The 25,297-nt window shown below is 44.1% G+C and overlaps 2 protein-coding genes across 2 annotated transcripts in view; both read left to right on the forward strand.

The window, feature by feature from the left end:
- gramd4b (GRAM domain containing 4b) overlaps positions 1-9,602 on the forward strand; it is a 43,178-nt gene extending 33,576 nt beyond the window's left edge. Inside the window, exons 9-21 of the mRNA XM_048256176.1 lie at positions 393-484; positions 1,110-1,201; positions 2,556-2,604; positions 2,803-2,874; positions 3,443-3,486; positions 3,721-3,830; positions 4,729-4,883; positions 6,871-7,018; positions 7,184-7,277; positions 7,447-7,537; positions 7,820-7,888; positions 8,907-9,391; positions 9,424-9,602. Coding sequence (XP_048112133.1) covers positions 393-484; positions 1,110-1,201; positions 2,556-2,604; positions 2,803-2,874; positions 3,443-3,486; positions 3,721-3,830; positions 4,729-4,883; positions 6,871-7,018; positions 7,184-7,277; positions 7,447-7,537; positions 7,820-7,888; positions 8,907-9,014 — 1,124 coding nt within the window. The 3' untranslated portion in view covers positions 9,015-9,391; positions 9,424-9,602. The remainder of the gene's footprint in view (positions 1-392; positions 485-1,109; positions 1,202-2,555; positions 2,605-2,802; positions 2,875-3,442; positions 3,487-3,720; positions 3,831-4,728; positions 4,884-6,870; positions 7,019-7,183; positions 7,278-7,446; positions 7,538-7,819; positions 7,889-8,906; positions 9,392-9,423) is intronic.
- Positions 9,603-20,864: 11,262 nt separating this feature from the next.
- kcna6a (potassium voltage-gated channel, shaker-related, subfamily, member 6 a) lies at positions 20,865-24,857 on the forward strand. Its single transcript, XM_048258102.1, has 2 exons — positions 20,865-22,965; positions 24,735-24,857. The coding sequence occupies exon 1, from the start codon at positions 21,099-21,101 to the stop codon at positions 22,527-22,529; it is 1,431 nt and encodes a 476-aa protein (XP_048114059.1). The 5' UTR covers positions 20,865-21,098; the 3' UTR covers positions 22,530-22,965; positions 24,735-24,857.
- The last annotated feature ends 440 nt before the right edge of the window (positions 24,858-25,297 follow it).

The raw sequence follows: 25,297 nt of genomic DNA on the forward strand, positions 1-25,297 counted from the left end.
ATGCCCTACTCTGCAGTGCCAATGTCATATGTGCTGTAACAGGAGGGAAAAGTCTACTTTTGTGTGTAATGTCAAGTATATTTGAATGGTACAGGTTGCTGTTTTGGTGTAAAAACACCATTTGGCCTCTAGACTGGCAGTAATGATGAAATGTAACAGTTACACAGAATTAATCTAATTTCATGTTTTGACAACAAGAACTGCAAACTACGCCTCTTATGTTCTATATGTGCCTATATGCTTTATGTTCTATATGTGCCTATATGCTTTATGTGTGTGTTTTTTAGATGTGTGTGTGTGTGTGTGTGTGTGTGTGTGTGTGTGTGTGTGTGAATCTCAGAGCGAGGTGTCAAGCCTGTGACTGTGTTTGTGTGTATGTTTTTGAATCTCAGAGCGAGGTGTCAGGCCTGTGACTAACTTCATGAGGAACCTCTCTGCCTTATCAAGTTGGCACTCTGTGTACACGTCAGCAATCGCCTTCATTGTGAGTGTTCTTGATATACCCACACGCCCCCCCCTCCCACGATATACCCACACGCCCCCCACGATATACACGATATACCCACACGCCACCCATGATATAAACAATATACCCACCCCCCCCTCCCACGATATACCCACACGCCCCCCACGATATACACAATATACCCACACGCCCCCCCATATAAATATATATACAACCCCCCCCCCCACGATATACCCACACGCCCCCCACGATATACACAATATACCCACACGCCCCCCACGATATACCCACACGCCCCCTATGACCCCCCACACACCCCACACCACCTTTAGCTGCTCCATGTCTCACGTCTCTGTGCGTCGGTACATGAATGTCCACTGGACACACACACCACTAGCCTTTTCACTGATTAGCTCTCTGCGTCCACTGTTTCAAAGTGACCAGGACACACACACCACTAGCCTTTTCACTGATTAGCACTCTGTGCGTCGGTACGTGAATGTCCACTGGACACACACACCACTAGCCTTTTCACTGATTAGCTCTTTGTGTGTCTGGTGTGCTAGTGACTACTCTCACTGAATCTTACTCCACATCCTTCTAATGTTCTTGACATGTGACCTGTCTGTCTCTCCCTGTCCAGATCTACATGTATGCTGCGTGGCATGGCTGGGCCATCCCCATGTTTCTATTCCTAGCTATCCTGAGGTTGTCCCTCAACTACCTCATCTCCAGGTACACTAGCTACATGCACAAACACTCATTGGTGACAAGCCCAAAGGGGAAGATCTGCTTATTTGTCAGATTAAGTTAAGTGTTTTTTAACTGCAGGATATTTCACTGTGGATTCAGCTAATAGTCCTGTACAATGTGTGATGAGCACAGCTAATAGTCCTCCAGATATGAAATAGATCTGGTTTCCTACAGCAAGTCTCTGGCAGTGAGGAGGTGGTCAAGGTGTTTGAGCAGTGAGGAGGTGGTCCAGGTGTTTGTTGAGCAGTGAGGAGGTGGTTAATGGCTTCTACATACCTGGCGCACCGACGGTAAGCGCGACAATGTGGACGCCAAAATGACGCGAGATCTCTGGCGCCGCCAGGGTTTTAATGTGTAGCACACGGTAGCCGACAAATGTGACGCCAAAATGGCGTAGATGTCTCTGGCGCCCAGGGTTTTAGACGTGGCACACGGTAGCGACAATGTGGCGCCAAAATGATCGCGATCTCTGGCTGCGCCCAGGGTTTTTAGCCGTGTAGCACACGGTAAAGCTGACAATGTGACGCCAAAATGACGCAGATCTCTCTGGCGCCAGGGTTTTTTTTTAGCAATACGTAGCTTTATTGTATGACGTCAAAATGATCATTTTTTTTCAGGCGCCAGCGGGTTTTTTGGCGCGCACAAACAGGAAGATGGACTAGTTCAGGAAGATGGACTAGCGAGGATTTGCAGTGTTTTGTTACAGTCGTGAATTTTTAATAGTTTGCTGGATAAGTTAACAAAGTTACCAGTGAGAGTTGCAAACACATGGAATTAAGAGGAAAGAATAGAAACGATTTATTTTCAAACAAAGGATATCTATTAAGGCCTGAACAAAATCTCTTTCCACTTCAGGAAATTACACAAACTCAGCCAGCTGCTAGCTAGCTAGCCAGCTAACTAAACTGTTTAAACTATTAAAATTAAATTAATAAAGTACCTATCTATATAGCCATCTATCTATCTATCTATCTACCTGTGCACACACACCTTGGAAACTACATGATAATGATGATGGTAGTTGTGAATAGTAGCAACCAAAGTCTGAAGTACCATCACAGAGGCTAGCTACTGGTGTTTCTTACTGCAGCTTCTTCTGCTGTGTAAGTAGTTAATGTTAGTCTTTTCACAACAGCGACACCTCTGTTCAGGAGAATATTGCAACTAGTGTTCCGACCACCACGCGCGAGTATAAATGGTTATGGCGCTTCTGTGACGTCACATTGTCGCGCTACTGGTCGGGTGCGTCGAGTATGTGGGACGTTTAAGGTGTTTGTTGAGCAGTGAGGAGGTGGTCAAGGTGTTTTTTGAGCTCATTTCCTGTGCTGCTCCTCAGGGGTTGGAGAATCCAGTGGAGCATCGTGCCTGAGGTTTCAGAAACTGTGGTAAGACACCATGATCATTGTCATTTGTTTTTTATTGTTGTTGTTTGTGTTGCTACTAGTTCTATTTTAGTATATGAAGAGCTTAATATTGTCTGCTTTTATGAGAAAAGGTTGAGTTAATTGGTTAATTTAAGATCTGGATGAATGTTGGATTTAAACCAACACTGGTGGATCTTACCTGATCTGTCTGTCTACAAGGAACCACCAAAGGAGGACTTGACTGTTTCTGAGAAGTTCCAGCTTGTCCTTGATGTAGCTCAGAAAGCACAGGTACGGATGGGGAGAGGGAGGTGAGATGTGCACAGGTACGGATCGGGGGAGGGAGGGAGGAAGGGAGGGGTGAGGTGTGCACAGGCAACGATGGGGGGGGAGGGAGGTGGGGGAGGTGTGCACAGGGGATGGGAGGGAGGGAGGGGGAGGTGGGGGGGTGCACAGGTCCCGGTGGGGGGTGTGCACAGGAGGGGGGGGAGGAGGGGGAGGTGTGCACAGGATGCGGATGGGGGAGGAGGGGGGGGGAGGTGGGGGGTGTGCACAGGCACGGATGGAGGGAGGAGGTGGGGAGGAAAAAGCACAGGCGGGATGGGGGAGGTGTGCACAGGTACGGATGGGGGGAGGTGTGCACAGGTGCACAGGGTGTGCACAGGGAGGGGGGGGGGAGGGTGTGCACAGGGAGGGGGGGAGGTGGGGGAGGTGTGCTGGAGTCGGGATGGGGGAGGAGGGGGAGGGAGGTGGGGGAGGTGCACGGTGGTCTTGAGTGATGGTCCATGTGCATCGTGTGGCTGCCCTGCTCATAGAGCCACTTCAGAGCTGCACTCACTGCCGTTGTGTTGCTTGACAGAACCTGTTTGGAAAGATGTCTGATGTCTTGGAGAAGATCAAGAAGTGAGTTAACCTTTTCCAAAATACCAAAACCAAATGTTTTTTTGTTTTTTTCCATCAGATAGTTTACTGTTGAACTTACTTGGATCCAGATAGACTTGCTGTAGCTGAAAATGAGCTGAAGATTCTATCTAGTGTCAGAGTAACAGACCGACTAGGAGAATGTTTCTTCACTTTTTCTGTAAACTGCTTTGAGTGATACACCTGGTAAATGTGTGTGTGTGTTTGGTTCACTAGTCTCTTCATGTGGGTGCAGCCTGAGATCACTCAGAAGTTGTACGTGGGTCTGTGGGTGGCCTTCATATCTTCCTGTCTGCTGCCCTACAAACTACTGGGCTTCATTATGGGTGAGCCGCTGTCCAACCTTGCGCTGCGCTGCACGACACGTCCACTGCATTTGAAGCGCTGCGCCTCTGTTCCCTTCAGGAGGAAGCCCGAGGAAACGACACACTTTGAGTTTCTCCTTCCTCTGCCACATGAGTCTGAGCTTGTCTGATGCTTAGAGGTGTAGTGTGTAATGAGGTTGGGGGTGGGGAGGACCCTTAAAGCCCAACTAGCTCAACTTCCTGTTTTTCTGCTATCACAACCAAACACATATCATATGATATGACTCCTGAATGGAAGTGCACAAACATTAAATACAGAAACCTAATTATTGTTAATGAATGATCTGTCAATCTGCTGTTAGTAATTTCCAAAGATCCAACCCTTTACAAAGTCAGCTGCTCTGTTAACTATAGAACATCAGACACTGATGATCTGCTGAATTCTTTTGCGGCCTGTGAAATAGTTCTGAGTTGAGCGGCTTTACTGAACAAGGTTGTGTTTTATTAATCCTGCCTCTTTAGACACCAGACAGTCAACATGCTCCATCCAGTTGTCTCCTTTGAAATAACATTCATTCTCTTTCTCTCTCTCTCTCTCTCTATCTCTCTCTATCTCTCTCTTTCTCTCTCTCTCTCTCTCTATCTACCTCTCTCTCTGTCTTTCTCTCTCTGCCCCTATCTCTATCGATATATATATATGCTTTATATATATATCTCTCTCTCTCTCTATATATATATATATATATGTCTCTCTCTCTCTCTATATATATGATATATGCTCCTATCTCTCTTTTATATATGCCTCTCTCTCTCTCTCTCTATCTATATATATGCATGTATATAAATCTGCCTCTCTATCTCTTTCTCTCTCTCTCTCTCTCTCTCTCTCTATCTATCTATCTATCTCTCTCTCTCTCAGGTCTTTATGCCGGCATCAAGTTCTTCATCATCGACTTCATCTTCAAGAGCTGTCCAAAACTGAGGTCCAAGTATGACACCCCCTACATCGTCTGGACCAGCCTGCCCACTGACCCTCAGCTGAAGGACCGGAACAACATGAACCTGTCCAGACGGGTGAGTGTGAGGGAGTGTCACGTTTTGAAGTGTCTTTCTCCTGATGACCTTGATGTCTGTTTGTCCTGTAATATGGGGCATTAGCTGATTTGCTGAACATTTGAATATTCAAGTGTCCAGTGCACATGCAATGCAAAGCTGGCTCAGCACGGCGGAACCCTGTGGTCTCTAGAACTCTATCTGGGTGGGGTGTGGGTGGGGGGTGGGTGGTGTGTGTGTGTGTGGAGGGGGTGGGGTGTGGGTGTGTGTGGGGGTCTAAAAAAAGCCCAACTCTGACCACGCTTTCTTCCGTTGCAAACGCGTGAATTTCATACATGATGCATGCTTCCACTAGAATGTATATGAATTTCATACATGCTTCCACTAGAATGTATATGAATGGTTGTTTTTCATAAAGTAGGTCGATGATGTGTGTTAGCCAGTGCACTCCACATTTTTGTTCTGATTTGAGTTGAGTTTGCTTTGAGCATTTCAAATATAGAGGTGTGTGTGTGTGTGTGAGGGTGTTTTACCAACTGTGTCACATGACTGTTTTGCTGTTTTCTCCCCATCTCAGCTCTCTGGGTTTGAGAAGGTAGGCTTCTGGTGTGACCCTCAGTTTAATAGCACCTGCCTGCCTTCTGGCACCTCTGGCTGGCTTGTGTGTGTGTGTGTGTGTGTGTGTGTGTGTGTGTTTCAGATACAACACTGATGGTGTAATGTCCATATATGTGAGTTTACTGAACTTGTGGGTAATAGGAATAAATTCTTCTTTTGTCTTTGGTCTATGATGATTGGGGTGCTTGTGTGTGTGTGCGCGCGTGCGTGTGTACGCGCGTGTGTGTAGATGATGGCTGATAGTGGGCATCTTTGGTCTATGATGATTGGGGTGCTTGTGTGTGTGTGCGCGTGTGTGTACGCGTGTGTGTAGATAATGGCTGATAGTGGGCATAGCTGAAACTTGGTGTAGGTGGGCAGTAGTTGTAGTGTGGTTGGGTCTCACAACAGCTGAGCACTTTTCCAAAGGCGTGTGTGTGTGTGTGTGTGTGCTTTTCCAAAGGCCTTCATTTGGAATCTCATGTCACTTCATGCTGCATGAATGGACTAGTCTTTGTACTCCTTTCTGATGTGAAGCAGATGGAATTGTGTCTGTTCCATAGGAAGACGGCAGAAATTTGGCAAATACAAATGAATTATGTGTAATGATCTGTAGTGCAACAATACGACCGAAATGGGCTCAGCTATTGTGATATCTCATAATGTGAGTGTCCCTTTTTCTATTGAATCACTTCTACATTAGTCTGAAGCGAACTGCTGATCAGAAATAGTAGGATTTGGTAATGTTGAACGTTGCATGTGAATATCAGGGGCCTCTGTCTTTAATTCAGCACTGAATTGGAAAAAAGCAGCACTGACTTGGATTAGAACAAAGGACAGAGAAAAGTCCCAACATATGCGGTGATGTGTTAAAGGTGCTTCTGAAATGGTCCTCCAGCTGGACGAGTGCTCATTGCCTGGAGAGAGAATGGCCATGACATTTCAGAAAACATGAACCTAAATATAGATTTTGCTTTGCATGATTCCAACTAACACTGTAAGAAATTGCTGTTGAAAGGGTGTGTGTGTGTGTGTGTGTGTGTGTGTGCGCGTGTGTGTGCTTTCCACATGAGAACAGTTCAGTCACTCTTCAGCAAATCCCCTCATCCAGTGCCCACTACAAGAGCACTGTAGTCAATTCTGCTACATCAGGCTTAGGGGGGGGGGGGGCATGGTTCCTCCTGTACTCTAGAGGTTATCTGGGGGGGGCATGGTTCCTCCTGTACTCTAGAGGTTCTCTGTATTTCTAGATCTAGGATTTGTTTTCCTTCCTAAAGACACCAGTAGCAGCAAGCAAACAGTTTTAATGATGACCTGTGTCCTAGCGCTAGACATGTAGATAGCCTCTCCCTTAGGCACTCTGTGTGTCTGCTGACCGCAAGAGCCAAACTCTGACCTCTGCGTTCCTCAGGTCCACCCCACGGTTGCCCGGGGCAACCTGGCGGCCAGCGGCGTCCCGGTCGGCCTCAGGGAGGAGGATGGCGGCCGCATCAACAGCACCAAGAAGGGAGCCTTCCACGAGGTGTTCAACCTGCCGGAGACGGAGAGGCCCCTGCAAGGTGGGCAGCCTGGCACAGCATGGCATAGCCTGGCATAGCCTGGCACAGCATGGCATAGCATGGCACAGACCCACTGGGGAGCTGCTGAGGACCGCTGTGTGTGTTTCCTCACTGACCGTTTTGTGTGTGTGTGTGTGTGTGTGTGTGTGTGTGTCTTCTCCTCAGTGTGTGACAACGGGTGGCGCTGCTGCTTGATTAACAGGGACAGGAAGATGCCCACTGACTACATCCGGAATGGAGTTCTGTATGTGACAGAGAAGTGAGTTCTGTTGTGAATTGTTAAATGTCTTGAGTTATACTTGCAAACATGAACCAAGTGTGTGTGTGTGTGTGTGTGTGTGTCCTGTGTGTGTGTGCACTTTGTGCACTCTCAATCCCCTTCGCCTCCTCATCTAAGGTGTGTCTGTGTGTGTGTCCCTCATACCCAGTTACCTCTGCTTCGAGAGCTCCAGCTCCAGATCGAGCTCCTCAAAGAAGAACAAGGTCATCAAGCTGGAGGACATCACAGATATCCAGAAGGTGACCTCTCAGCTTTCAGGACATGTTTGGGCTTCACCGTTCTAGTTGTTTGACTGTTGACAGAACGTGTGTTTGTTTTGTAACGTTGTGTCTGTGTTGCAGTACAGAATGTTGTGTTTGTTTTGCAACGTTGTGTCTGTGTTGCAGTACAGAATGTTGTGTTTGTTTTGCAACGTTGTGTCTGTGTTGCAGTACAGAATGTTGTGTTTGTTTTGTAACGTTGTGTCTGTGTTGCAGTACAGAATGTTGTGTTTGTTTTGTAATGCTGTGTCTGTGTTGCAGTACAAAGTCCTGTCTGTGCTGCCGGGGTCTGGAATGGGGATCTCCATAGCGACTCCATACACACAGAAGGTAAGAAAGTCACTTGGAGTCATGAGTCGGTGAAAATCCCAGATGAGCTTCACCCTTGTTAGCCACCACATTACTAGATTAAATGTTTGTGTGTTTTATTTACTAGATTAAATGTTTGTGTTTTTTTTATTTACTTATTAATTATTAGTTATTAGATAGATGCAGGTCTGTTGTTCCCTTTTAGTAGAGTTTTACCTTGAGTCATAACGATACGATACAACTTTATTTGTCAGTTTGTGCTGAAATTCTTTTTGCATCCCTGGACAGCTCATTTAAGTATAGGGGGACAGCATACAAAGGACAGAAACAATACATACATGTAGATATACACGTAGGACATAACGCATACAACAGACAAACATGAAACTTAGCCACACATGACAGAATGGCACGTGGCGATTAGTGGTTCAACTCAGTCAGCCCCACAGTCAGCTGTGATCAAAGGAACAATTCCCACATAGCCGGCACCACACTCAGGCAGCGGCATTATCTGAAGGTGATACCAGTGAATTAAAAACAAATCTTTAACTGATGTTTAGATCAGCGGCATTCCTGTTTGTAGATAGAGGAACATGACCAACACAGCCCCCAAACATGACCATGCCAACACATGACCATGCCAACATAACCATGCCAACACAGCCCCCAAACATGACCATGCCAACACATGACCATGCCAACATGACCATGCCAACACAGCCCCCAAACATGACTATGCCAACACAGCCCCCAAACATGACCACTACGCGTGACCATTGTGTCTGTTTCCGACATTATTGGTACCCAGTGTTTTGAAACTTGACAAAAAGGGGATTTCCTTCAGAACGCATGGGACTGCACTATGTAATGTTGTCATGGGTTGGAGCTTGACCCTTTTAGTACGATTCAGACATGATTGAAACTTGACAAAAGCTTGAAGTTGAAAAAGAAGTGTTGTAACTCGGCATCCACAGACTGAATTCTGTATATTTGTGGAGCAGTGCCGTGACCTCACCATCCTCTTCCTCTTCCTCACCAGCCCCTGGTGTTTGGTGCCATGATCCACAGAGACGAGGCCTTTGATGCCATCTTCACCCAGTACGTGAAGATCGTCACCCCCGCAGGCGCCACCAACCCCGAGCACTAACCCACAGCCTGCCTCCACCTCCAGCCACCAGCCCACGACCCCCATCACACTGGAGCAGAACCCCCCCCCATCCTCCTCTGCCTGGGCACAGAGGGCCTGGCCATCCCTCCTGGAGTGGGCAGTGTGTGTACTGGACAGAGAGCACACCGGGAAGACCAGCCTGGACTTGTTAGTCTCCCCCACCAGAGTGTGTTTTTTACTTGTGCGTTTTATGTTGTGTCTACTCCTGCTTTTTTGAGGGGAGAATGTTTTTTTAACGCCGGGCGGTTAGTCTGTGTCTTAACATTGCAATGCCATAACGGAATAAGGGGGCTGGACCCTCTGAGCCTGTCTGTTGTCCTCCTATTGGTCGTTCTCTCCACACACGTGTCATGCAGGTCATACGGTTTGCAGTCTCCGTGTCATGCAGGTCATACGGTTTGCAGTCTCTTTCCCCTGTTTCTGTCGTCCTTACATGTATGTTGAAATCACCACTAGCCTTCTTAGCCTTGCCCTGTAATAGCTCCACACACACAGAGCACTGTTTGGCAGTATGTGTTTGTTGAGACATGAGTACGCAGGTAACATGGTATCATGGCAACAGTACGGGCAGCAGGAGCACTGAATGTAAAGGGCACGTATGTCGCTCAGCCTCAAACATCTCCAAGTGGACACTGGCCGTACTAACTACACGCTGATCTGGAGTCAGCCACCCTACTTCCCCTCTGGTCTGTGCCTCATACACTGGTCCCTGGACAGAAGAGAATGGTGCCCACTGCAACTGTTAACCATAGCACATTGAAACAGACTGTAATTGAATTGCACTATTATTTCAAACTGCCAATTCAAAAGTCCACATATTACAACACAGTGATTTGTTTAGCAGAAAAGCACAAACGGGCATTGAAACGACCGGAGTGGATGCTTAACACGTGCACACAGATGTCAGTTCTGTCTGTCAGTTTGCAACCCTGTTTAACAGAACAGCGTCTGTCAGATTCAGTCATTTTATACCCTGGCTTACAGGGTTTATGGGTTAAGGGGATCTCTGATATTTTGATAGTATAATTCTATTATTTTCTGCTTTTTTTGGTATTATTCTCATTCTATTTAAGGAGACGCTCTCCAAATGGAAGTGCCCTCTGTTCTATCCACTCCATGGAATTCCACACTATGGAAGAGGAATGTGTTCCCACACAGCGGCTTCCCGATGGGGTCAAACAGCTGCACTTGTTTTTGTTTTATTTGCATTCAGGCTTCCGATGCCAAACCACATGTTTACTAACTTTTGTTTGACAAATGGCTACAAAATTGGTACAAAAAATGGTTGGGAAATGGTTTTCATGTCTGACTTGGAAAGCCTTACTGTCTCTCTCAGCCATCATGGTGTCTTGTCTGTCGTACTAACAATACCTACATGTTCATGCCCTGTCTCTCCTGTCAGAGTAGCCAAACATAAGGGAGAACTCCATCACACAACATGGAACCTCTTCAGTTGTGCCTGACCATAATAGACGTGATTCTAATTCCCTGATCTGATACATTATAAAGGTGCAGTCCTAGCACAAAAAGTGTGGGGTGTTGAAGTAGAACTAAAGCAAGGAATCTCATGCCCACAGTATGCATTGCTGAAGGGTTTTGTTCTGGTGTTGGTAATGTATTTCATGTTCATTGGTAGAAAAAGTGGTTCCTGTTTGCTCAGCTAATCACCACTAGGAAATAAAGGTACCTGGTCTCACTGCCTTGATCATTAATTAACTGCAAATGCCTTGTGTGTGCTAGAATGGGATGCATAATTACTTGAAAGTACTAAATGGAGTAAGTGACGAAAGCTAAACATCTAACCAGATCTGCTAGAGGCACATTCTAGGGATACATGTCATTAGTTCTGACCTTTCTTTTTCTTTTTGCCTTTTGTGATCGCAGAATGGTATTTATTTGTTTGCCAAAAGTCATGTCTCTTTTTCCCTCATTGCCATTGGTCCTTGGCTTTTAAAATGTTTTGTTTACATGTGTGTGTGGTCTGGCTGGATGCCCTGAGCACTCCTGGGCTGTGAAGGCCAGTCCCCCTCCCCTTGACCTTAGTGAAAAATGACCACTCCCAGATGCATCACAGTGCCGCAGTTCCCACGCGTGAGTGACCAGGAGAGGGCGCTGTTGCACTGATGCTCTTGAGAAATTGGGCCTTGGTCATGAAGCGCTCATGCGGATGGTCCTTAGTCTTCGATTTCAGAAGCTACGGAACCCAGAATTATATTTGTAGTTGTTCAAAAGTCTCTAATTTGCAATTGGCTTTCCCCCCGTCACCAGTAACTAGTGACCTCACATTTTAATTGCCCAAGTCATTTGGTTTTGAATGTATCCAGGCATTGGACTTTGGTCGCCTGTAGATGTCACATCTGTTTGTTTCTACAGCCAACCAAAACATCTGCCATGGGCTTCAAATGGCTCAATGGGCAGGTGAAGCCTTGGCACAGTATTTAGTTTGCTCACATTTGTTCCTCTTCTTTTAAACTTAGAACATTTGTTCTATCTTTTCCAATGTTTTACAGTGATCATTTACCAGATAAAACGTTTGTGCAGACATAACCACCATAATCAGAAGTTTATCCAAATGATAATCCTGCATGAAAACATGTCTGACTTTGTGTTCATAGACTATGTGCGGATCATCAATGTGCGTCGCGTCCACTAGCCCCCTTTCCCCATTCTGTTGTTAATCCTGATTTTTGCCTTACCTAGCAGAGATGTGAATAATTGTTTCTATACAATGCTAAGCTTCTTCTAAGACTAATGCTGAAAATACTTTATAATTCATTTAGTGTACAGTAAAGGAAAACCCTGTAAATTTTTTAAAGAGTTATGTCTATTGTAAAATAAATATGTACATTTTTATTTAAGCAAAATAACTGAATTTATTTGTCTTTTAAAAAAATGTTTACTCTATGCACTCTTGCATTGTCATTATTTCTCACTAGAGGGCGCTACATTTTTGTTAATATCAGATAATCTCTGATTTCCTTTGTTAGTTCTGGGCAACTGCAGTTTACATTCAGGTATAATTAAAAGCAAAAGTAACAGAAATCACAAGGAAATTGCAAGAAGTTAATGTAATTATGAATATAAATCTGGAAAATCTATATTGTTCCAAACCTGAGTCTGTGGATGCACTTAGGAAATGGCAGATACTCCAGAACCCGATCAAATGAGTCCAAGCCAGAGAGCATTTCATCTTTAAACGTACATGCTCGGAGGACTTCTCGCTAAGCAGACAGGGTATTGATGCCATTGTTAGGCAGACGGTATTGATGGCGTTGTCGTATCTGGACTCCAGATCGGTGTCCTCTGGCAGAGCCCTTCCTCTTGGGACGGGGCTGTTTAGGAGGGCGAGGCCTGCTGGGCATCCAACCACCTGTGTCGACCGACCTGGGAAAGTCACCTGTGTCGACCGACCTGGGAAAGTCTGGAGTTTAGATGCTATATTCAAATGTATTATTGGGATTGCTCATTTACTCAAACTTTTATCACCACAGCATATATAGGTGAGTAGAAGAAATACCTGACAGTTGTTATCCGTAACATGTTATTTAACAGAGTGAGGATCACCATGGTAACAAGTTTAATAAGCTTGGTCACTGTGTAAAAAGACTGGAATATTCTTGAGGAGAGATTAACTGTGGGGTAAAGGAAAATATATTAATCCTAGCTCTATCTGTCCTATACTTTTTATTTAATATAGTTTTTTGTTTGTTACACTGTACCGTCCTTTGGCAAATATATCCTTCTCATCATCATCATCATCATCATTATCAGATTTGTAATGGTTCATCAAGACCCCTTCAGCCTACCTGCACACAGACACAAAACTCAAATTCAACACCACTTTCATTCTCTTTAACAAGATTCAAGATTCTCTTGAAACAAATCACAACAACCCATCAAATAATTGTCAAAACAGTTTCCCCCTGATTTTTCCTCCTCACAATATCCTCTGCTTTAGTATGAAATATAACTGACTGGTCTTACTAGGCCTAAAAGTGACAATGAGGTGAGATGTGTTTGGCACATGTTTGACATGACAAAGAAATGAAACTTCTAAAGAGGGACTGTTAAAATCGCCTTTTGAAGGCTGTTGCTTTAGAAAACAGGAAAACATATATTCTACTGTGATGTACCAACCAAGAAAGTAGGCTGCCTGACATACTTATACTTATATCCCATGACCAAGGACCACCCATCCTAAAAATCCTAGTGAGTCCTAGGATGAGATTAGACCGTACAGTCTACAGTTACAGTAGGATAATTGTTTTGGTTGTTTTTATATGGGTTTCAGCTGTCCTCAACGGCTATTAACGGCTCTGGTCCTCAAGGTTTTATTGTGACATCTAGTGGTGAGATATCATAGTACATCCACATACTGCATGTGGATACCATACCTTTACCATAACAAAGGTGAATGCTTCTAATGCAAAAACAAACTTATATTGTCTTTGATTAGCACCTCAAAGGGTTTGTATATGCATTCCATGAAATGACCGCTATGGGAATTCAACTTCTGTTGCGTTCTTTTTTTGATTTAGTATTTTAGTACTCTCAACGGAGTCATTTAGATGCAGGCTGCACACATTAGTGAAGTGCAGTGGCTGATGGGAATAGAACACGCAGCTGAGGAGTGGCAGGGACCCACACACACACACACACACAGAGTCACCCAGTGACTACAGCCCAGCTATTTATAGGAGTGCCTGTGTTTCCCTGAAGAAGTGCTGCGCGTTTCACACTCACTCACTCTCTCTCTCTCTGCTAGCTTCAGTTACAGGGTGCTCTGGTGTTTGCACAAAGTATAACATCCCAGCGGGTGTACAGTACACTCCCACACACACAAATTTGATTCATTGTCCACTAAAGTTTGAAATGGGAAATTGATACTTCTCTTTAATGGTGCTGACTTTAATTTGAATCAACAATTTATTAGCAAAATAAATCATGTATCATGAATTATCCATTACATTTGATTAGAATGAAATAGAATTACCTAAAAATGCCTCTAGGTTTTTATCTAACACCTGACTGCCAGTTTTTTTAAAACCTAGACACTGGTCAGTAGTCACTATTTTTGAAATCAGTGAAGTTGGCTCTTTGACATCAGAGGCGACATTAAACTGTGTGCATTCAGACACACATGAACTGTTAAACCTCCTTTGACATCAGAGGCGACATTAAACTGTGCATTCGGACACATATGATCTTTGGCATTGTTTTGATTGCATCCTGCTTTAGCCATTAAGCAGCACATTTGAATGGTTGTAAAGCATCTTTGCTTAGTCAGCCCTGGTTTGCTCTACGGGTCACCTGTGTAGGTGCACCCTGGACTACAAACTAAACAGCTGAACCTCCTGGAGGTTGTAGCTGTTCTACGTTTGAACACCAATGGGATTCGAATCATCTGTCCCTTGAGCAGAGTTGGTTGTTTCTTATACTTCTGATATACAGACAGTTCTATCCATGTAGAATTCCACACATGCACGGATAGACAGGAGCAGTATTCGCATTAAACATTAATAATAATAATAATAATAATAATAATGATAATACGTTTATTTTATATAGCACCTTTCTCAAACCCAAGGTCGCTTTACATAGTAGGAAGGCAAGGAAACACAACAACAAACAAACAAAACAATACAACAAAATAATAATAAGCATTGTTTCTCTAGGAAAAGGGCTCAGAGCCAAAGCACTTTATTTGCGCCAGCACAGAGCCTCCGAGAGACTCGCATGGAGCCGTGGATTTGATTGTTATCGCCATGGGAACCCCCGCGGTGCTGAGTGCACATCAATGGTGTCAGTAACAGTGGGCACCACCCTGACCAGCAGGGGGCCCATATGGACCTGCACATGACCACCCTGACCAGCAGGGGGCCCATATGGACCTGCACAGTTTAAGTATAAGTATAAGTATATATACTCTTTTGGTCCCGTGAGGGAAATTTGGTCTCTGCATTTATCCCAACCCGTGAATTAGTGAAACACACTCAGCACAGAGTGAACACACAGTGAGGTGAAGCACACACTAATCCCGGCACAGTGAGCTGCCTGCAACAACAGCGGCGCTCGGGGAGCAGTGAGGGGTTTGGTGCCTTGCTCAAGGGCACTTCAGCCGTGCCTACTGGTCGGGGTTCGAACCGGCAACCCTCCGGTCTACAAGTCCGAAGCGCTAACCAGTAGGCCACGGCTGCACATGAGTCATGACCAGCAGGCAGCCCCATATGGGGCTGCACATGACCACCCATATGGGCCTGCACATGACCACCCATATGGGCCTGCTCATGACCACTCATATGGGCCTGCTCATGAGCTTCATGTGGTCATAGAGGAGCACACACAGGAGATTTGTGCAATGGGACTGGATCTCTGTTGGAAACCTATACAGAACTCATGTTTGTATTAACAGTGCATACAAATGAAAAATTCTAGCACTGTTTAGTACAACAAAGGGTTGTTGTTGAAACAGTGAATCAATCCTATGTCTCCAAGTCTCTATCAAGGTCGGTCAAAGTAGGCTTCTTTGCACATACATTTACACACACAGTACTGTGTGTGTAAATGTATGTGCATAGAAGGTGCTGTGTGTGTAAATGTATGTGCATAGAATCTATGCACATACATTTACACACACAGCACCTTCTATGCACATGCATTTACACACACAGCACCTTCTATGCACATACATTTACACACACAGTACCTTCTATGCACATACATTCACACACACAGTACCTTATATCCGTTACATTTGAGAAAATACATGGGCAAGGCTGCAGACAAATTCCCTTACACAACTACTAACACTTGTGTACACTACTAACACTTGTGGCCACATGCTTGAAAGTGCACTAGTGTGGAAAAGGGCACACCATGGAAGAGCAAGACCGCTTGGTGAAGAGCAAGACCGCTTGGTGTGCACCAGACTGCAAGACCGTGTGCACCAGACTGCAAGACCGCTTGGTGTGCACCGGACTGCCGAGCAATCCCCTTTATATTTTACAGGGTGTTCTGTGGACAGTCTTCCCAGGCCCTGGGGGCTCGGGGATCGGGCTAATGCTGTCTACTAAAAAAGGACAGTGCTTAATGAAGGACTGAAATCAAAAACCGGAAAGGGCCCGGGGGGGGGGGGCCGCAGGGCTAGATATTCTGAGGAGCCCCGCCTTTCGGATCTTGGGTGTTCAGTTTCTCCCTCTTGCTTCATGCATGGTTACCGATCACTGAAAACATGGCTATCAAACTCGCCTTGACAGCCGGCTAAAATTGGTGGCAATGAAAACCCTCAGAGCTGCTGCTATGTTGCCCCAGGGTAGGGTAAGAGGGTAGGGTAAGAGGGTAGGGTTACGGCGGGAGGAGAGAGGAGGACCGGCACATTGCACAAGGGCTCACGCTCACACACACACACACACACACAGGGGAAGTGGGGCTCACGCTCCAGGGGCAAATAGGGCTCACACTCCAGGGGCAAATGGATCCCACCAACAGGTGCTGCTTCTGATCACCCCAACACATTCACGCTACAAATGATTGGTTAGAGTTTGGTTAGCGTTTGGTTAGATGGTTAGATTTTCGCCCCTTTAACACATCCATACTCCTGTGCAATGACGTATGATGAAGGAATAGACAGTGTGGTTTGACTTGGCAACTCATTTGATTGCTTGTGCAAAATGATCAATAAGTGAGTTGCTCCTGGCCTCAGCTGAAGGTCAGAGGCGTATTTTTTAGGTGTGGCGTTCTCAATGAATGTTAATAAATGTCCATCACAGGAGAGCCGGCGCTCTAATGCCTGTTAATGGGAATAGGGCAGCCGTCCTCTTTCAGCGGATTACCACACATCAACGCATCCCCATGTGTGTGTGTGTGTGTGTGTGTGTGTGTGTGAGCGACTGGAGCTTTCATCACCCGTCTGCTGTAGTATGTGGAAGTCTCGCCAAGTCCCCCAGCTGATTTCATATACAACGCCACGGCTGGCACAGGCCTCCCTTGGCCCCGAGGCCATCCGCTAGAGCTGCTGACTGCTGGCTCTCACACCTGCTGAAAAAAAAAGAATTTCATAATTCGATAAGGCCTTCCGCACGAGCATGCCTTCCAAAGCACCGACACACATCCACACACACACATTCCACACACATCCATCCACACACCCATCAAATGTGTGCAGGTTCATTACTCCGCTCCTTGGGCACAACACACACACGTGTGCAGGGGTCTCAAATGATGCACATGGTGTGGAAAAGGACAAATGACAAGCGTGTCAGTCACAACACCTCCCTGGGGCTATGCACTCGTGACCTAAAAGGGAAAGGAGGAAGGAAACTCTCACACACACACACACACACACACACGCACACACACGCGCACACACACACACACACGCACGCACGCGCACGCACGCACGCACGCACACGCACACACACACACACACACACACACAGGGGAATGAGGAACTCATCTGTTCTATGTTTAGATTTGCCAACATTTTGACTGTACACATACCACCATTAGAAAGTAAAAAGTACAAAAAAGCACAAACTAACCCCAGAGATATAAGGCTCATGCTGTCAATGTTTAATGACATGTAAAGACTTGTGTTGTGAAAGAGTGTCTCGTTGTCAACGTTGGTTGCTTTCACAGGAAATCATTCACGGAAATTGTCTCCTCACTCAGAGGTGTGGCAGTGCTTCATATCATTCACGGGAATGTCTCCTCACTCAGAGACGTGGCCGTGCTTCAGTATGTGAAGGGCATTGTGGGAGTTCCACGGTTCTGTTCTGAGCATGATATCCTGTTGCGGTGGGAGTAGCCTCTAAACGTGGTGTGCTGCGGTTGTCCATTAAGGCTGGCCAGTCCTCACAGTCCCTCTGGGACTCCCTGGGTTACCTGGCACGGTGGAGTGAGGAACTGAACGCTTCTTAGACCTGAAAGTGTGAATGCTACTGTACATGGGAATGGTACTTCTTCCACAAAAAAACATACTACAGAATACTTATTTTTTTATTTAAATAAATACTTAAAAATTAATAACTTTGAGGTAACAGGCATATCTATGGGTGCTACATGGGGTGTACGGACACACAAATACAAAACATTGTCTTTTAAATGGCAAAAGGACTCCAGTGAATGTCAGCATATGAGAAACATAGCCATAGCCAAAACCAAACATATCTTTTGTCACTTTTAATGCAACATTTTCTATAACATTTCATTGTTTTAGTTGTTTCCCTGGAAACAGTGACATCCTGCCATCTTGACCCAGACAGTTGTTTAGTGACTGAAGAATGCTAACAAATTATCATCGGGCGGCAGCATGTCCTGACACTGATATCTGACACTGACATTCAACACTAGCAACTAGCGGCAGGGCTTCCTGTTCTTAACAGAACCGTTTACTGGATTAGGCAAGGCAGATCTTTGGGTTTGGAGCAATGCCTTTCACCTTTTACCTTAGGGAGTCAGGGACTGCCAGACTAATAGACCTCTCACCTGCAGTCTGGTGTTTGGTAGATGTGCACCGGATGCAGAACTCGGGGGTTGAACTCCTAAATCTCTTTTTATTAGTCCATCATTAGCCTTTTCAGGACTATTTATTATTTATATGTTTATGGTATTTGTTTATTTTCATTCTTGATATTTGATATTATTCTAAGTATTACTATGCTGCTTAATGTTGGCTTACAAACTTCTAATAATAGTTTAGTTTTTAGTTTATTGTAAGGTTCCGGTTCTGTAAGTTGATTTGGACAAAAGTGTTTGCTAAACACAATAACCACAGGCAGTATGATTGGGTGGACACAGCTCTATGATGCATTCAGTTCAGTTAGAATATTAGTCATTATGTTCCAAAGCGAAACATTTCAGGGGAACTATTTTACTGCACTCTCTTTTCTTTAGTTGTGCTTCTGTCACATGGAGCTTGCTTTAATGCAGTGGTTCTCAAACTGGGGGTGGGGACCCCAGGGGGTTGGCAAAAATATTGGAGGGGTCGCGTGATGATTTGCAGTCTGGATTAAAGACATTTTTAGTCAAAGGCTGCCATTGACATAATGCCTTTGATGTTGACATAGCCTACCTATGAGAGAAGACATTTTCTGCCTCTACTTCCAATGCCCATCTCACAACATTTCTAAACCAAATTCCACTGGTTAGAGAGAAGAGGGTCGTGAGAATTGGCCCATGTTTTTTGGGGGGTCACCAGACAAAAAGTTGAAGAAGACATCAATCATGATGGTAATGTGGTGGCTATTGTGCTTTAAGACATCAAGATTTAAGACATCAATCATGATGGTAACTGTGTGCTTTTAGACATCAATCATGATGGTAACTGTGTGCTTTAAGACATCAATCATGATGGTAACAGTGTGCTTTAAGACATCAATCATGATGGTAACAGTGTGCTTTAAGACATCAATCATGATGGTAACAGTGTGCTTTAAGACATCAATCATGATGGTAACAGTGTGCTTTAAGACATCAATCATGTGGCACTGTTGCATTTGGAATCTTATTCAAGTTACAGAGAGAGCTTTACTGTGTTGCCTGTGAAATGTATTTGGAATCAGTGTATTCAAGACATCAATCATGATGGTAACAGAGAGCTTTAGACATCAATATTAGGCCTGTGAAATCATATTGATGGTAACAGTGTGCTTTAGAACATCAATCATGATGGTAACAGTGTGCTTTTAGACATCTGGTAACAGTGTGCTTTAAGACATCAATCATGATGGTAACTGTGTGCTTTAAGACATGAAGACATAATGGTTCCATAGTAAGGTAGCTCAAGTCAGAATGACTAGAGATGGCGTAGTAAACACCCCATGCGCTGATTCAATAAATCTAATGGGGAACGTTCTGATGCAGACCATGACGTATCGGTTTACCAATCGTGTTTTTGCTGATAGTAGATGCCATGCTCTGTCTAAATATCCACTTGCAAAACGTTGTTACTTTGATGTTGGAAGGATATAAAATCTAAATGTAAAGTTAGCTCTCTCTCCTCTTACAAATGAAATTGAGTATATCCTATTTGTGGAACAAAACCAGAAAGGCAAGAACGTCAATGGAGGTAGCCTAATATCTGCTGCATTCCAAACATAAACTGTACTTTTGGGAGAAAAACTAAATGATTTAGTGACATAATGTTGCACGAGGAATAATATCACTAGTTAATATCCATATCTTATCTAATATGACCCCAAAGAAAGGTTACATTGAAGTGTCCATGTTCCTGGTTGTAAAATTGAATCCCGTAGGTGCTTGGAATGGGAGTGTTATTTTGGCTTCCTGAAGACGTTATCCTTGGTGGATACTCAGATGTCAGTCAAGCCAGCAGTTTCCACTGCCATAGCCAGGACTGACAGACTTTCTGCATTAAACTATGCATTGCTATCCACAAGATCCAATACCAAGTGTTGATCTTAAAATCTGTGGTCTTTGGAAAACATCTTACAATATTTTACAAGATTGTATAAAGTCACTTACTATTTGATTTATTAATATCTAAATACATTTTCAAAGTGTTCTTTTTTGAATGCATTTCATTTCAGCCATCTTCAGCATTTACCTCAACCATTTTTAGATTCCCAAAATCAAATCCAACATTTTGATCTAACGTTATATTCCTAAAATATAATTAAGGGATGGTGAAGAGGTATTAGTTGTAACTTCTAAAACTGTTTTACAATACTAATGTATTGCCATTAACAGTTATGATAAGTTCTGTACTGACAAGTGCTCAACAAGGAGGCGTCAGCATGTCAATCAAATCGGGGAGGGTTCAGCTGTTTAAAGCACTGTGTGAACCCCATATCCATTCATGCTTTTCTCCGTGCGCAACCGTTGTACACAAGTCCTATGCGACAGCAAGTTGTGAGACATGGTTAACAGGAAGTAAAACGCAAGAAAAGAAACATCTGTAACCTGCTATACGTGGGTTGAATTCACTCAGCCCTTGTTTCGACAACAGCCGCCAAAGTGGCAGGTTTTGCCAAGAGTTGGTGGGGTGAGGCGTACGGGCTGGGGCCGTTTCGAAGCGACTCGCGTCACCCTCGGGGGGCAAAGATGACAGTGGTGTGCCCAGAGATCCGTGATGAAATTCTGACGGTGAACCCAATGCAAACAGATGGAAGCGATTTGGAACGAGGAGACCAGGAATGTAGCGAGTTGGTGGTGATCAACATCTCTGGCCTGCGTTTCGAGACCCAGGTGAAAACCCTCGCGCGGTTCCCGAACACTCTATTGGGGGACCCTCGTAAAAGAATGCGGTATTTTGATCCAGTGAAAAATGAGTTCTTTTTCGACAGGAACCGACCCAGCTTCGATGCCATCCTGTACTTTTATCAGTCTGGAGGGCGTCTCCGGAGGCCTATCAATGTGCCGGTTGATATGTTTATGGAAGAAATTAAATTTTACGAGATCGAAGATGGTGTGCTTGACAATTTTATTGAAGACGAGGGTTTGTCAAAAGAAGAACAACGACCAATGCCATCAAACGAACTTCAGCGTCAAATATGGCTGATGTTTGAATATCCCGACAGTTCTGGAGCAGCAAGGATTATTGCCATAGTCTCCGTATTGGTCATTTTGATATCTATTGTAATATTTTGTTTGGAAACGTTACCAGAGTTCAGGGAAGAAACCAGTGTATTCAGTAACCACCTTATGAATGGGACAACCAATGAGGAAAAGCACAATCCGTTCACAGATCCATTTTTTATATTGGAGACTCTCTGTATAGTGTGGTTCTCCTTTGAATTTGTGGTGAGATTCCTGGCATGTCCTAGCAAGACTACTTTCTATAAAGACATCATGAATGTGATTGATATTGTGGCTATTGGGCCATATTTCGTTACTCTGGGCTTGGAGCTGGCAGAAACCCAAGGAGGCCACCAACAGGCTGCGTCATTAGCCATTCTGAGAGTTATCCGGTTGGTGAGAGTGTTTCGCATCTTCAAACTCTCCCGCCACTCCAAAGGTCTCCAGATTTTGGGGCGGACCCTACGCGCAAGCATGAGAGAACTCGGTCTCTTGATTTTCTTCCTCATCATTGGCATCGTATTGTTCGCGAGTGCAGTGTTCTTCGCAGAAGCTGATGATCCAGCAGCTGGATTCCCGAGCATCCCTGATTCGTTCTGGTGGGCAGTTGTGACTATGACGACCGTGGGCTATGGAGACATGAGCCCGGTGACCATTGGAGGAAAATTAGTAGGATCCATGTGTGCCATTGCTGGTGTGCTAACTATTGCCCTACCCGTACCTGTCATCGTATCAAATTTTAGCTATTTCTATCGCAGGGAAAACGATAAGGAGGATGATAGAGAATACGTCCATGTCACATGCGCTCGGGAAGGGTCATTTTATGTCGAAGTGAAGGAAAACGATAGTAAGCCTTCTCTCATTCATGCTGAAATGATGGAAGACGATTTGGATACATCTAGATACATCAACTTCGGTTCTCTGGAGACTTACACTGGGAAGCTGACAGATGTCTGAGCGTACAAACAACTCCTGGATGCTTCAACTTTTCTGTTGAAGAATTAAGTTTTGACTTTTGAAATGTATTATATTCTTCTCCAAAATTATCTGAATCATTTGATTTATACACATATATTCAAAAAAACACAGATTACAAGATCGAAAGGTGAAAATTGCATGTACCGTATTCTGTGTGTGGCGTCATATCCTATGCCCACCTGTGCAGAACCTTAGTAGGCTGAATGGCACTGAAGCTGTTACCCTGATGTTTTCGACAGACCTATAACCGACATTGTGAGGTCAAAGTGGAACCGTTCAGCTAATGTGAGAGGAGGTGGTGTTTAAAGGTAGCCTAATAGACTAACCACCCGTGGGCCTACTGTGCTGGCTGTCTAAACACTTCTTCGTCTGACGGTGTCGGAGCGCCATTGTGTGGTGGAATGTTGAACAGCAGGTACAACCGACACGCTTGAACTTTCCTGTGCAGCTATCCTTAATTTGATTAATAGTGTAAGCTGCAGCTCCTTTTAGAATGTAACAAATTACAATAACGTGATAACGTTATATAACGTGATGACTATCGCAAACATAGTCTGAAGAAAATGTCTCTGAGATTTTTACAGACTGTGTAGACTTTTCAGGAAGTAGGCAATGACCTATACAACATCTAGCCTACTTAACTGCGTGTTATAGTTCAATTGCTGTGCACGAGAGTATGTATACCTGTTACTGTGGTGGATATGCTAAACACTATGCTATGCTAAACACTTTTTGACAGTTATATATTTTTTTCATTACTTAATAATAACTGCCTCTTGAACATTTAGGGGGAAGGCTAATGTAAAACTTAGCAATAATTTGCGTTTTTGTAAAATAGCCTAATGCATCTTGTAAATTGATTTTATTTCTATTTTTCAATGTGATTTGTACAGTTAAAGTAAAGAAGACCTAAAGAAGCCCTTTCAATAATTCCACATGGTGCATATACATTCTTTTAACATTCTTGTTTTGTCCATCATGCCCATATCAGGGTTTTATATTAATATTATTTATTCACGCTATAAATATGCATAGTAACCTACTCATGTTACATACACATTGTTGTGATTGTTTAGATACAGTGCAGAGTACTCTGTTACGGAACAGCTAGTGCATTAATGTGCTTAGTCATGTGATATACAACTATATACACATCACTAGTGATGTTTTGACCACTGACTGAATAAGTTGCCATTCAGTCATTGTGTTCAGCTAAATGTCTCAGGTCTCTTAATGCTTGATAACCCTCAGATGAAAACACTGAATAATATAAGTCCTGGATTGGCTGAATCAGTTATATGTGTCTAGTCAGGGGCAAAATGGGGCCTGGAGAATGCCTTATTGCGGGTCCAGATCAGTGCGTTGAAATGCGTCTTTAATGAGAGATACAGCTTTAGCTGATGCAGTTATTAGATACAGTATTGGGATTGTATAACTTCTTCCATAAGAAAGCACTGTCTGGAGAATAGGACTGGTGAATAAGAAGCCATACGTTCCTCCAGAGCTCTTAACAGGTTTCTTAGCACTTATTACATTTGAAAGAATTATGCACCTACTAATGTAATACACTTTCTAACGCTGCATTTGCACTTTACAATGATAAAAAGGAAATTGACATTGACAAAGTGACATTTCAATATAAAATGTTAAACAAACATCTGATCACTCTCACTCAGCTAAAGCTATAAGGTTATATTTTGCCCAGTAGTGCAGTTCATATCTTTATTTCCATCAGCAGTATTTTCAATGTCAGAGGCCTTTGCGTCATGCTTTAGTCATACCTTATTTCAGTGTGCATATTGGAACACTAACCACTGTGCTAATCAGCAGAAAACGTATACAATGTGTCCTATGCATAAACGGATACAATGTGTCCTATGCATAAACGTATACAATGTGTCCTATGCACAAACGTATACAATGTGTCCTATGCATAAATTATACAATGTGCCCTATGCATAAACATATACAATGTGTCCTATGCATAAAGGCCTTCATAGGTTTGTACCTGAATGCTGATTAGTTGAACTCAGCTAAATGAGTTGGCACTGAAACACATCACTTTTGCCTTGACAACATAATGTGTGTAAAGAACAATTTTTTCTAAAAATGTCTGGATGTACTATTTTGATAAATAAATATTTTCTCATTTTACCATTTGTCAATTTGTGCATTTCCTTGCAGCAGAAAACAGTGCAAAAAGGCTGCCTTCTCTGGCTGCGACCACACTGCCTACTCTAGGTGTTGACATTCACAGCTTGGTGGATTTGACAGTGACCAAGTGTTGGGGTAATGGCTGTCCATCTGTCTGGTAATGATGGCTGTGGCTGCAGCGGGGACCTTCAGGGAAGATGCTGACGGGACACTTTCCGTAAGAGTGGTCTGCATGACTCAGCAGCTGCAAGCTGCTCCATCTGACACCCTCTGATTCTGTCTCTGCAGCGGACGGACAATGATCCGAGCAGTGAGAGCATTTCAGGGTCATTTTCTCTGACGTTGTACCAGTCTGTTTTGCCAGGATAAACAGTCTTTTGTAAATCAGGCTTTCTCTCTACCAAAGGGCAAAGAGAGTGCCTTACTTACATTCATTTCTAACCTGGAAAGAGGACTATTTGTGGATAGACTGGACACGCTCTTTAAAAAGACAGCGGTCAGTTTGTAATTTATTGGAGTCATCTAATAAGTATACAGCATACGAGTCCACTCCACTGGTGTTGTTATAAGACACTCTGATGAGTGCTGGGAAC

The sequence above is a fragment of the Alosa alosa genome, chromosome 11 (genome assembly GCF_017589495.1).
Source record: "Alosa alosa isolate M-15738 ecotype Scorff River chromosome 11, AALO_Geno_1.1, whole genome shotgun sequence".
NCBI classification, from domain to species: Eukaryota; Metazoa; Chordata; class Actinopteri; order Clupeiformes; family Clupeidae; genus Alosa; species Alosa alosa.

Bases quoted from the DNA above. Each gene is read 5' to 3' on its own strand.
- kcna6a (XM_048258102.1), top strand. From the start codon at position 21,099: ATGACAGTGGTGTGCCCAGAGATCCGTGATGAAATTCTGACGGTGAAC.